The sequence below is a fragment of the Dromiciops gliroides genome, chromosome 6, assembly GCF_019393635.1.
Source record: "Dromiciops gliroides isolate mDroGli1 chromosome 6, mDroGli1.pri, whole genome shotgun sequence".
Lineage (NCBI taxonomy): Eukaryota > Metazoa > Chordata > Mammalia > Microbiotheria > Microbiotheriidae > Dromiciops > Dromiciops gliroides.
The window spans coordinates 74,193,195-74,207,308 of NC_057866.1; the positions used below are offsets into that span (position 1 = coordinate 74,193,195).

The 14,114-nt window shown below is 35.0% G+C and overlaps 1 protein-coding gene across 1 annotated transcript in view; it reads right to left on the reverse strand.

The window, feature by feature from the left end:
- Nucleotides 1-14,114, reverse strand: part of SLIT2 (slit guidance ligand 2) — a 412,300-nt gene that overhangs the window by 138,055 nt on the left and 260,131 nt on the right. The window contains 3 exon segments of the mRNA XM_043972009.1: nucleotides 9,621-9,759; nucleotides 11,236-11,247; nucleotides 12,524-12,687. Of these exon segments, the coding sequence (XP_043827944.1) occupies nucleotides 9,621-9,759; nucleotides 11,236-11,247; nucleotides 12,524-12,687 (315 nt within the window).

Below are 14,114 nucleotides of genomic sequence, written 5' to 3' on the forward strand. Positions count from 1 at the left end.
TCTAGGTGGCACAGTGGATAAAGCACCAGCCCTGGATTCAGGAGGACCTGAGTTCAAACCCGACCTCAGACACTTGACAGGTACTAGCTGTGTGACCCTGGGCAAGTCACTTAACCCTCATTGTCCTGCCCCCTCCCCCCAAAAAAAGAAACAAAAACCATGATGCCAGGTCTGAAATTGAGCTATTAAATTTATCACATATTTAATAAGAAAATCAAAGTGTACAAAATAGAAATTCATGGTTTCTTTTATTGTTCTCCTGTACATGTGGAAAACCTTGTTTTATTTGGTATAGAATAAGCCTGGGTACACAGTGGTAACACCAAAAGAAATACTGATTTGGATGCCTCCCCTTCCTCACCACATGATATGCCATGATCTGACTTCTATTTCTGTAACTTTATGAAACCTTTCATTTATCAGTTGCTGCCTTATCTTCAAATCCAACGGACTTTCAGTCAATCTTTGTCCCCTTTGACATTTCTAGGAGAGTGACCCTTCTCAAAATTCCCTCTTAGGCTCTCTCTATTAGGTCCCCAATAGAAGTTCCTATGTCTTCTCTCCCCCACCTACACCTCTACAACTACCTTTCCTTTGTATCTTTCAGTTTCTTCTATCAGCCCTAGGCAATTTCTGCCATTCATGGGATTGCTTGTCACTGCTTCACATATGACTCTCAAATCATTGTCTGTAAACTCTGATCTCTCTTTGTCTCCTGATTACTTTCTTTGTCTCCTTCCCCAATACGTGTTATGATTAGCATTAATAAGCACTGTTGATCAGACCTTTCATTTCACTGTGTAGGACACCCTCAGTGTGGAAACTCCCTTAGCAGCAATTCATCTGTAACTTAGCCTGATACAGTTGCTAGGGGCACTTGAAGGTTAAATGAATTACCTATGGCCAAAGGCTAATATGAATAGAAGAACAAGAATTCATTAAGTGCTTTTTATTTGTCTGGGCAGTTGGGTGGAGCAGAGGATAGGGCAACCTGGCCGGGGGTTAGAAAGAGTCCTCTTCTTGAGTTAAAATCTGGCCTCATACACTTACTAGCTATGTGTCCCTGGCCAAGTAACTTCATCCTGTTTTCCTCATCTGTTAAATGAGCTGGAGAAGGAAATGGCAAACCACTATCTTTGCCAAGAAAACAACAAAAGGAGTCATGACTGAACAATAGTATCAATAATTTGTCAGGAACTATGTGACAGACAATAAGGATACAAATACCAGAATGAAACAATCCCAGACCTTAAGGATTTTTTTTTCATTTTAACAGGGGGAGACAACACATACAAGAAAGTGGTGGTCACAGAAGGGACCATACATCTAGGAAGTCACAAGGATGAAGTCACTGTGAACTTGACTCTCATGCCCTTTCTTGTAGCAATACAGTTTTTAATGCTTTATGAAATATTTTCTTTAGGACAACCCTTTTAGAAACATAGAAGATATTATTATATCTGTTTGACAGATGGGTAAATTGAGGCAAAGAGAGGTAAAGAGATTCATCTTAACTATAGAGTTAGACAACAGCAAATATGAGATTTAAATTCAGGCCCTCTGACTCTAAATCTGTTTCCTCCTCAATATTGCCTAATTTTAGATTCCAATTTCATTCTCTCTTCATGCTTTACAACATTTTTCTCCTGCAGTGATATAAACACTCATTCAGTCTTTCTTCTATGACATGGGGCTAAATTAGGATATTAGGATAAATTAGGACATTAGGATAACTCAGAGGAAGTTTCTCCTTTGAGAAGCAAAACCAAAGGTGACCAAATAACAGGACAGACATATGGCAGAATTAAGGGACTTTTAAAGTTTAGTTTGTCAGGACTGACACACCTAAAAAGTAAGGGGAGATAAAATTCTATAGCAGGAAAGTTAATTGGGCAGAGCCCAGAGACAGAGATAACTCTAGAGGTCAGGACCATCATCCCTAAAAAAATAATTCTCCTCAATTTTTAGGAATGACAAGCATCCAAGCTTTCCCCACCCCACCCCACCCTGCCCCAAAATGGAACTTGCCATTTTCAAGTGGTCACTCCATTTATCCTCTATAAAAGCTTTTGCCTTTCTTCTGCCATCTCCTCCCCTTGAGGCTAAGTCTTTGACTTCCCTCTGGGTCACTTTCTCTAGAGCCAAATAAAAGACCATTTTAATTCTAATTGGACCATATACCAAAGTGTAATTCTTTACAAAGGAATACCTAAGGACTCCCACCACCATTTTCCCCTGTGACATTCTAAGACACAGACAACTTGGATTTTTGCTTGTAATAAGTCTGTAATATTCTCAAAAAATATGAACCAATCATACTTTTTTTTATCATTGTTGGGAGAAATGAGACAAAAACCACTGAAATTAGTTTTCTCTGTTCCCAGGGGCACCCACTCTTAACATGGGTTTTAAAAAACATAAACGGGCATGAAAAAAAAATTTTTAACGTTCCTGTTTGTTGGAAAGACAATAACAGAAATTGCATATTTTCAATGTTTTTTCCTAATGAAATAATCTCTAAATCAATTTTACATAGAATAGAAATTGTATATATAATATACTTAATTCATAAAACTTTTTGAATGCCCTATCTTCTGAGGCAATGTATTATGTGCTCATGTTTCATACATTTCTATATGTTATCGGGACACAATGAATTAATTTCTTGGCAGAGTATGAAAGTAAATTAACTGGTATCAGAAGTATAAGAGGATATGTCTATATGTGCATATATACATATATATATATATTCAGAGGCAGTTACAGTACTTGACTAACTTGGAAGACAGAGTTTAAAATAATTGCTATTCATTCTCATCTAGTGAGCAGCACTGAAAATAACAAGATTGGACCGTAGAACTTTTTTTTTTTCTATTTCAAAAATCTTATTAGAATTCCTTCAGAATATGGCAATTGTTGGTTTACATTATTACATTCAGATCAACCTTTATTTTAAGTACAAAATAATCTATTTTGTGTTAAATATTTATTTATTTTGTTAAATATTTCCCAATTAACTTTTAAGCTGGTTCTGGTGCGTGTACCAGCTGGCCTTGAGTCTAACACTTCTGATACAAATGATTACATTATAATCAAAGTACTATGAATTTTTAGAATGGTGTCACATTCTCCAAGTCCTCTGATTGGAAGTAACAAATTAATGCAAAATGTGGCTACTTTTGGTGAATGACTTCACTTTTAAACTTTTAAAAATGACTTGTTAATCATGCCTATTTTCTATTTGATTCCAAAATCCACTGAGTTGAATGCATTCTTTCAGAAATTTTCATCAAATGTGCTTAAATACCAAAGGCAAATTGAGACTAAAGCCTGAATATTCACTGAAAATATCTTTCATACCAAGATAAAATTAAGGAAAAGAAAAAAAATAATTATTTGGTTTCCATAGCCGTGGTAGTTAGCATCTTGCTTGAATATTTAGGATGGAATCTAAATTTGTTACATAAAAATTCACTGTGAAATAACAAATAAATGGAATATATTTCAAGAATGCAAACACTGTGGTAGAAATTCAAAGCCCACTAACTCTTCTGGGAAAATGGCATCTTTACTAAGTGCTAAGAAACTTTTGAATGTGTACATGTAAATGGAAAAGTGATGCCGTACTCTGGAAGTAGATATAATTATTCAGAATACTCAGTGAAGAATGGGCATCTTCAAAGAAAAGATTATTAAATCTGACTTGCATACAGCCATTACTAAATTTTATCCCTAAAGATATATGAATGGAGGGGGCAGCTAGGTGGCACAGTGGATAAAGCACCGGCCCTAGATTCAGGAGGACTTGAGTTTAAATCTGGCGTCAGACACTTGACACTTACTAGCTGTGTGATCCTGGGCAAGTCACTTAACCTTCATTGTCCCGTGAGGTATGTATACATACACACACATACACACACATGAATGGAGATCATGTGGATCAGAAGAGGGAAAAATAATATTTCAAGATGAGGAGATATATTACATGAAGGGGGAAGGGTAAGTAATGATAGATCTGGGAAGAGCCAGTCCTGTAAAAAGAAAGTACTTCAAAGGAAGAGAGGGAGAGTTAATATAGCCTATAGGTGCAGATAGTGCAGTGGATAGAGAACTGGGCTTGGAAGCAGGAAGACTCATCTTCCTGAGTTCAAATCAGGCCTCAGACACTTACCAGCCTTGTGACCCTGGGAAAGTCACTTAACCCTGTTTGCCTTAGTTTCCTCCTATGTAAAATAAGCTGGAGAAGGAAATGACAAACCACTCCAGTATCTTTGCCAAGAAAATCCCAAATGGAGTCATGAAGTCTGAATTGACTCAATAAGAACAACATATGTATAGTAAGGAACTTTGTATTCACCATAAAATATCTACACAGATATACTGATTAGGTAGTATCCAAGATATCCAAAAGTTTTTCATGTAGATCAGACAGTATTACCTAAGCAACTGGCCCTTTATTGAAGAAGAAAGAAAGAAAGAAAGAAAGAAAGAAAGAAAGAAAGAAAGAAAGAAAGAAAGAAAGAAAGAAAGAAAGAAAGAAAGAAAGAAAGAAAGAAAGAAAGAAAGAAAGAAAGAAAGAAAGAAAGAAAGAAAGAAAGAAAGAAAGGAAGAAAGGAAGAAAGGAAGAAAGAAAGAAAGAAAGGAAGAAAGGAAGAAAGGAAGAAAGGAAGAAAGGAAGAAAGGAAGAAAGGAAGAAAGGAAGGAAGGAAGGAAGGAAGGAAGGAAGGAAGGAAGGAAGGAAGGAAGGAAGGAAGGAAGGAAGGAAGGAAGGAAGGAAGAAAGAAAGAAAGAAAGAAAGAAAGAAAGAAAGAAAGAAAGAAAGAAAGAAAGAAAGAAAGAAAGAGGACAGATGCTAAAGGGATCTAAATTATTTTATTTATAGAAATCTGAACTCATAATTCTCAAAGCTAATGATGGTCTTCCAATGAAATGGTACTGCAATGAGAACTGAATACTCTTACTCACTGTGAACTCAATAAGAAAAAGAGTGTGCTGAACAGGAATCAGAAGCACAATACCCAACCAAGGGTGACACATTGTATTTTGCATCATTTTATGCTATTAAATTCTACCATCATATAAAGCCCATAAACCAATGAAAAGAGAACTATATTGCAGATCAAAGCATATGGAACTATTTTCAGTATAAAATACTATAAAACTGTAATTTTCACCTCATATATCTATTTCTATAGCTCTTCTTCCTTTCTCACAGCCTCTGAGGAAGAAGTTTCCCAGTTTTCCAAATCTGTTTTCTTGATCCCATCCCTTACTACATCCCCAGGAACCTTGCCCCACACATTTAATTTCTCACTCTCTAATATAGCCAATTTCTCCGTATCTCAACTGACTCCTCATTTGCATTAACATATAATCATAACAAAAGTAATAATAATCAACATATTCTAATTCTTTGTTTTATAAAATACTTTATATAATTTTAACAATGCCATCATATAAATATTAGAGTATTATCCTAATTTTATAGATGAAGAAACTGAGGCTTGACAAGATCAAATGATTTTATAATTTTCATACAAATATTAAAGAGTTGGAGGTGGATTTTGATATCTTCTGATTCAAGTCTAATACCTTTTCTCCTACACCATGCCATTATCTATGTTTTTTGTTTGTTTGTTTGTTTGTTTTTGGTGAAGCAATTGAGGTTAAGTGACTTGCCCAGTGTCACACAGCTAGTAAGTGTCAAGTATCTGAGGCTGCATTTGAACTCAGGTCCTCCTGAATCCAGGGCCAGTGCTCTATCCACTACACCACTTAGCTGCCCCCATTATCTATGTTTAAAGAATAGGTTTCGTTAACTCTTTAAGTACTGTCTCATTTCTGAAAATTTTACATTGAAAAAATTTTCAAAAGTTTGTCATGCAGACTACCTGCTTATCCCTTTTATATTCCTTTAATATTTTTCAAACTACATTCCATATTTAACATTCTATAGAAATTTTACTTTCAAAGGTCAACTGTAAATGACTACTAGTCAAGTTTCTAATACTACTACCACCAGCACCACACCACACCACCACCACCACCACCACCACCATCACTACTACCACTATTACTACTACTTGTTGTTCAATTGTTTTCAGTAATGTCTTACTCTGTCACACCATTTGGGGTTTTCTTGGCAACGATACTAGCATGGTTTGCCATTTCATTCACCAGATCATTTTAGAGATGAGGTAATGGAGGCAAACACAGCTAATAAGTGTCTGAGGCCAGATCTGAATTCAGGAAGATGAATCCTCTGACTTCAGGCCTGATACTCTGTCCACTGTATCAACTACCTGCTCATATATTTTTTTGCCCATATTATTCTTACTTCTACTTCTACTGTAACTTGTTCTTGTTCTTGTTCTTCTTCTACTACTACTACTACCACCACCACCACTACTACTACTACTGCTGCTGCTACTACTACTACTACCACCACCACCACCACCACCATCACTACTACCACTATTACTACTACTTGTTGTTCAATTGTTTTCAGTAATGTCTTACTCTGTCACACCATTTGGGGTTTTCTTGGCAACGATACTAACATGGTTTGCCATTTCATTCACCAGATCATTTTAGAGATGAGGTAATGGAGGCAAACACAGCTAATAAGTGTCTGAGGCCAGATCTGAATTCAGGAAGATGAATCCTCTGACTTCAGGCCTGATACTCTGTCCACTGTATCAACTACCTGCTCATATATTTTTTTGCCCATATTATTCTTACTTCTACTTCTACTGTAACTTGTTCTTGTTCTTGTTCTTCTTCTACTACTACTACTACCACCACCACTACTACTACTACTGCTGCTGCTACTACTACTACTACTACTACCACCACCACCACCACCACCACCACCACCACTACTACCACTACTACCACTACTACTTCTACTACTCCTCTTCCTCCTAATAATAATAAATATGATATCATCATCTAATCTCTCTCAGGCTGGAAATGAAGAGTTTACTAATGAGCCTGATCTCAATATCCCAATACTCTTTGGAAAAGAAGCTTTATCTTGCTCCCTCTGGTTCTTTTGCCTAACCCCTTCTCACTGCCTCAGCCAAGTCGGCTTGGTGGTCCTCTGAGCTGTTCTTGTGCTGGACTTAGTGAGGACATATGATCAGAATTATCTTTAGTACAGCTCAAAACTCCCCAACTCAAACCCCAATCCAGCAGATCACCAGTAGCACAGATTATAAGCATATGCTATCACACCTGCCTCTTTCTTATTATTTTAGCAGTATTTGGAACTTTTCACTAGTAATCTTGAAAGCTTTTTCCTTATTGGTTTCAATGAAGACCACACTCATATCTTTATGATTATCCCATTCCTTGTGCCCTTAGCTTCCCCTATTTCCTCAACCACTAACTGCAAATTTTCTGCATGAATCAGTCCTCATCCAGAACCTAATCTTCCTCCCCTACATTGACTCTCTTGGACTTCCTTTCTTGCTTTTAACTATCATGCGTATTCTAATGACGTCTGTACCTCGATGTCCTATCTTGATCACTCATTCCAACCTGGGTTTCTGCCATTAACTTCAAAGTATTTTCTAAGAGATGTCTGCTTTTACTTCAATCTCAGGTTTCTATGGTTCTTTGTCTTAATCTGGATCTATATGACTAAAAAAAGTTCCTTCTCTCCATCCTTACTTCTGCATTTCCTGTTAATTCTCTCAATCTCTTAGTCACAAAAGTCTTGAGTCATCTTCTTTCATCATTTTCCTTTACCTTTCATATTTGGTCATTCACAAAGCCCTATCAATTCCAATTTCACAATGTCTTTCAGAGTCATCACTTCTTTTCTATTCTCACTGCTACTACATGTGGCCAGTTTCTCATTATCTCAAGCTAGCCTATTTTATCAAATCTAAACCATTTTTCCTCTTTCTGCTCTCTTCAATCCATCACCCATACTCTTGCCTTATTATTATTCCTAAAAGACACATTTCATCATGGTATTCCCATGCCTACAGATAATGGTATTTTATTAGTTGCTATATTAAAGCTAAAGGATTCAATCTAAATTCCAAGTCTCTCACAATTGTCTTTTACCTTCCTGACCCCATTTCTCTTTCTTATCCAAAATGAACACTTTACTCTATTCATGATCCTTTATGTATCCAGCAAGCAACATGCTCTCTCCCATTGATATCTTTGGCTCATGCTGTTTTCCTACTGGGAATGCTTCCTATATCTCCTCTACCAATATTGATCTTACTCTTATTTCAGAATGTTATTCATGTTCTACTTCTATGCCCTTCTAGTTTTTAATTATACAAAAGAATTATATGCTATTATATTTTCTAAAGGCACTATACCATAAAGCACTTAATTACATCATTAATATAATCCTAAAATGTGTATAGTACCACTTGGCTCACTGATTGTTTCATATGGGAAGATCATATTTTCCTAACTAGATTTTTGTAAATTAAAATAATTTTAACACTGTATCAAGTTGAGTAATATTCATATAAATTTTTTCCTTGATTTATTGATGTGGCATCTTGAGCACTAACGATGTTTTAATTGAGTTTTGAAAAAATAATTTAGTAAAATATCAATTTGTAAAAAAATTGAAAAATTGATTATTTCATATTGAAAGCAGTCTAGCTGAGTGAAATCTTCCATTTTTTAATAAGTTTTGGGCATGGTATTAAGAAGATGATGACTGCTTTGGCTTTTGGAAATATTAAACATATAAGTATTTTCAGACAGGGTTTTTTATTCTTCTCTAGCTAGTTTGTATTACTATGATATTAAAGTTTTCTTAAGTAGTTTTATTGATTTTAAAATGTTCCTATGAAAGATAAAAAAAAGATGGGAATTGTCAATGTTGGAGGGGTTGTGGAAAGACAGGCATATTAATGTATTACTGGTTAAACAATCAAACAGTACAACTATTATGGAAAGCAGTTTGAAATTATGCAAATAAATTGACTAAAATATACAGACTCTTTGACCCAGTGATTCCATTGCTAGGGTCAAATCCCAAAGAGGCCATAGATAAGAAGAAAGTCTGCATAAACCCCAAAGTATTTATCACAGCACTTCTCTGACAGCAAAGAACTATTAATGGGAAAATGGCTGAACAAAGTATTATACATGAATGTAACTGAATATTACTTTGTTGTAAGAATTAATAAATATGACAAATACAGAAAAGCATAGAAAGATCTATATGAACTGATATAGAATTAGTTGTTTGCTAACTTGTTGCTTACTCTTGCCTCTTGCTTATTTCTCTTCATGTAACTTATCCTATGCTAGGCATCTATCAAATCCCTTCTTAGATTAATGTAAAGCATTATCCTCCTTTTCTCTCTAAAGTTGTGTATTCACACCTTCCTCCTGAGAAGGGAGGTAATTATTTTCTCTAAACAAACATCTTCTAATTCCTTCTGGGCCACAGTAAACAAAGATCCTCTTCATGTCAACAACATGTCATTTAGAATCTAAAAGCAAGATTTATTTTGGTTGATCCTTCGGGCTGCTTTTTGGTAATGCCTTCAATTTTCTACAAATAATCATGATGGACATATACTGGAAACTCAACCAAGAAATGAAATAATAACAGAAAAGATCAAATGACCTACATTTCAGTGATGGTTTCTGGTAGATTAGTAGGTATCTCAGTAAGACCTTTTCCACGACAATCCACAATATTGTTACTACAGGTACATGCAGCTGGACAATGTAACACACTGCAAGAGGGAGCCATAAATGACTGGTGACCTGAAAAAGAAATTGACAGTAATTGTTTTACCATCCAGTACTGTAAAATTCTTGGAGACATAGGTTTAACTCAAACAATGATAGCAGTTAGGAAAATAAAACTCCCCTTTACCTCCTAAATATGTCACCACATTACACTGTTACTAAAAATGCAGGGATAGTGTCTCATTTAAACTTTCCATTCTGTATCCCCCCAGGACTTAGCACAGTGCTTAGTACATAGTATTTGCTTTGAAGTGTTTGTTTTATAGTACTGAAGCTATGTACAAATTATGATTTATAATTGCTTGTATCAATAAGTAATGTTAAAATTGCATTAATCCCAACAAATAATAAATTCAAATTCAAAACAAAAATTCAAATTCAGAAATGGGTTTCAAAAATAAGTGATATTTACATGAATTAAAATTTTAGGCCCAATCCTAAATTTGCTTTGAGTAAGAGTACTTTCTGTGGTCAAGTTTTTTCTTCCCTTAAAAAATGTATAGGAGGGACAGCTAGGTGGCGCAGTGGATAAAGCACTGGCCCTGGATTCAGGAGTTCCTGAGTTCAAATCTGGCCTCAGACACTTGACACTTACTAGCTGTATGACCCTGGGCAAGTCACTTAACCCCCATTGCCCCACAAAAAAAAAATTTTTTTTAAATGTATAGGAATAAAAGGATATCAAAGTTCACATAATAGTGTTACAATTATATAACAGTATGGTGATATTGGTAGAAAAATTTTACTTAATGTTTGCTTCATAAATAATATAAAAGTTATACTACTAAATTGCATCATATTACTCCTCAGAATAATTACATAAACAGGTAACTAACTGTAACTACAAATTTCTCTACTCAAAATTTTGAAAACAGATTTAGTCCATTGTTATTAGCAATCTAATTTCAATCCTGCTTCTGTGCTGGAAAAGAACAAAAATCATCGATGGTTATAAAGAACTATTGTTTTCTCTTCTCCTCATAAAATATGTAAGGTAACATCTTATTTAGCATATATAATGTAATTTACATTGGTAAAAAATGACAGGTTATTTTTTATACCCAATTTTTTGTATTGTGTAGTAAAGTCCTCCAAATAGAGTTGATTATTGAAACACATTAGAGACAATCATCATGGTTAACTTACAATGAAAAAGGTCACTTCAGTGATGAAGCATTGAGTAGTGACTACAGGACATTTACTATTTCCAATCATTTCAAACAATCTATATACTTTCACACAAAACATAAACACAGGGCAGCTAGGTGGTACAGTGGATAAAGCACCAGCCCTGGATCCAGGACAACCTGACTTCAAATCTGGCTTCAGACACTAGACGCTTACTAGCTGTGTGACCCTGGGCAAGTCACTTAACCCTCATTGCCCAGCAAAAACAAACAAAAACCACACACACACACACACACACACACACACACACACATATTCTAAGTGTTGCTGTTTTTTTTTTTTTAAGAGAGAGAGAGAACTTGCCTTCTTCCTCATCTAGGAAAAAAGAAAGAAAAAAAAGTAGAAAGAGAGAAAAAGCAGTTAGTAATGAATTGATTCAATTACAATAAACAATCAGGTGAATTAAAGCATACCAAAAACATTGTAGTAGGTTTTTCTTTAAGGTTATGCAAAGTACTTGAAAATGTATGCGTTCCAAGAAAAAATAAATGATCTCATGGTATAATGGAAGCGCAGTAGGCAGAAGCAGGAAGACCTGAGTTCAAAACTGCCTCTGACACTTATTAGCTGGGTAACCCTGACTAAGGCCTTTAACCTCTTTGTACTTCAGTTACCTCATCTATAAAATGAGGGAATTGAACCTGAGGGCCTCTAAGGTTTTTCCAAACTTGGAATCTATGATTCTGGGAAAAATAAAAAAACTGAACCAGCTAATATTTTGCTTCTGCAAATTAAATCCTTTGGCATATCAAGTAATATTTGCAGTGATAAAAATTTTAAAAATATTTTAAAGAAATCCTTCTCTATGACAGACTGACAAAAGAGATATAAAAATATGTGCATCCCTTATTTTACATATATTTGTGTATATATTGGATATTCAAATCTAGGTAATGCATACATTTCAAACTTCTGTTATTGCCTCATCATTTGTTTTAAGTGAGGTATTCCTTACTCACTGAGACTATTTGTGTTCAAGGGGAAATGAGAAATAGTTTGGCTCTTTAAAACTGTGTTTAAATTTCCATACAACTTGCATTTTATGGCAGGGTTCTAGGATTAGCCAATACTTTCATGATGTAATACCCGTTATCCGCACATCAGGTCTTACTTAAATTAAAAAGTGGCTTAGTCTCAGCAGCTGAAATGCAAATACAACCCTACTCTATGAATTATCTCACTCTCCTCTCCCCATTCTGGACATGCAATTTTTAAACATAAATACAAATATGAATCATTTGCATGTTTGTGCTGGCAAAATATCATAACATTTCTTAGAGGTCATTAATATCATCCAAGAAAATGCGTCTAAAAATTGGAGGATTAGTGCATAAATGCACAATAGTGATATCCATTACATTTTTTTAAAAAAAGATTAGATAGGGGCAGTTAGGTGGCACAGTGGATAGAGCACCAGCCCTGGATTCAGGAGGGCCCAAGTTCAAATCCCGCCTTAGACACTTAACACTTACTAGCTATGTGACCCTGGGCAAGTCACTTGCCTCACCAAAAAAAAAAAAAAAAAAAGGATTAGAGACAGAGTTTGTTTGTGAAATCACATATAAAGAGCAGAACAACTTTTCTCCCTTACCATTGCAGACAAATTCACGTTTCTGAACTTCAGCTACATTATGGCCCCTCAGGTGGGATGGACCCATACACTGAGTGTAGAGGCCAACTCGAGGTCTTTGACGGAGCCAATCAGAGAGCCAGGCCAGGTGGCAGTCACAGTAGAGGTTGTTGGAATGAAGTCGACTAAATGAAAGGAAACAAGTCAATAAGTTTAAATTATAAAGAAAACAAAGGATTACTGTTTCAATGACATTGAAGATTTATTAATAATAAGCTTTTAATGAAAATCAATTTTTCAAAATTTCATTGCAAGTTAAGAGACCTTGCCTGGTTGGTGTTATTTATGAGCATGCCAGTTTATAGAAACAAGCAAGTCAAAATTTAATTAGTTTAATTTTTTTAAAAAGTTTACTAACACAATATTAATTTTCTATAGTTTCTTCTCTTTTCCTTCATTTTGAGCTAAACAAATATACAAGAACTTGAAAATAACTGTGGAATTCTTTAGCTTGGACCTTTGTAAAGAGGTGAGGAGACAAAAGTCTAAAATAAATTGCTCCACAATGGTAACATACTGACAGCAAGGAAAAAAAAAAGGTTAATAAAAGATTTGGCTTCCAATTAGAAATATCAGTGAGTCTTGCCATTATTAGTCTCTATAGAAACTGCTTACAAAATCCTTTTAGCAGGTCACATGCATTTTCTGCTGAACAAGACAGAATAATAATTCAATATGAAACACTTCTTTCACGTCCCTTTTCTGATTTCCTTCCTTTTTGTTTAATCATAGAAAAGGGGATTAGCTGGTCTTGGCTCTTGGGAACCCATACTCAAAGCAGTGCCTGAAATTCAAAGACACGAATGGCAGCCAGTGAAGGAATTAAGTAAGTTGCTTCTCTCTTGGCAGAGAGCTACATAAAACCATGGCTCCCTTCCAAGTGGCAAAAAGCACTCCACCATTAATAAAATATAAGACAAATGTATTCATTAAATTAGGTAAATTACTTCAAACTGGCTTTTATGTTTTCTCAAACTAAAGAAAAAGACATCCCAAGCTATAAATCAAGACCTTGTTTCCCGAATCGTCCATGACAGTGCAATGTCATATTAGAACTTTTTTTTGCTGATGTGTTCAATCCTAACTGAATAATAGTAATGTATTTTAAAACGTGGCACTCAGTCCAGAAAGTTAATTCGACCATAAAATGGCATTTTAAAATGACATTAATTCTACAGAATGATAAACCAACCAAAAAAGAGAAATTTAAATTTAAGGAAGATTGCTTCCATTCCCACTGGAATTTAGGAATGATAGTTCATAAGGTACAACGTAGAACCTACTACTAAAGAGAAGGCATTCTAGGGTACCAAATGAGTGACACTGAAATAACTTTTGTATCTTTTCCCTTTGAGTTCTCAGTGCTTCATTTTTGAAACCCAAAAGTTTGTTCTCCATGTTGAGAAATCTCTTTCTGAATCATTCTTGCAGAAAACCAAACAAATTATAATGGCTTAAACATGCAAAAATGAATTTTAAATGAGTACACAATATAAAAAAAATTAGTAAGCTAATAGGCACCAATGGTTCTCTAGTTCCACTATAAAAATCA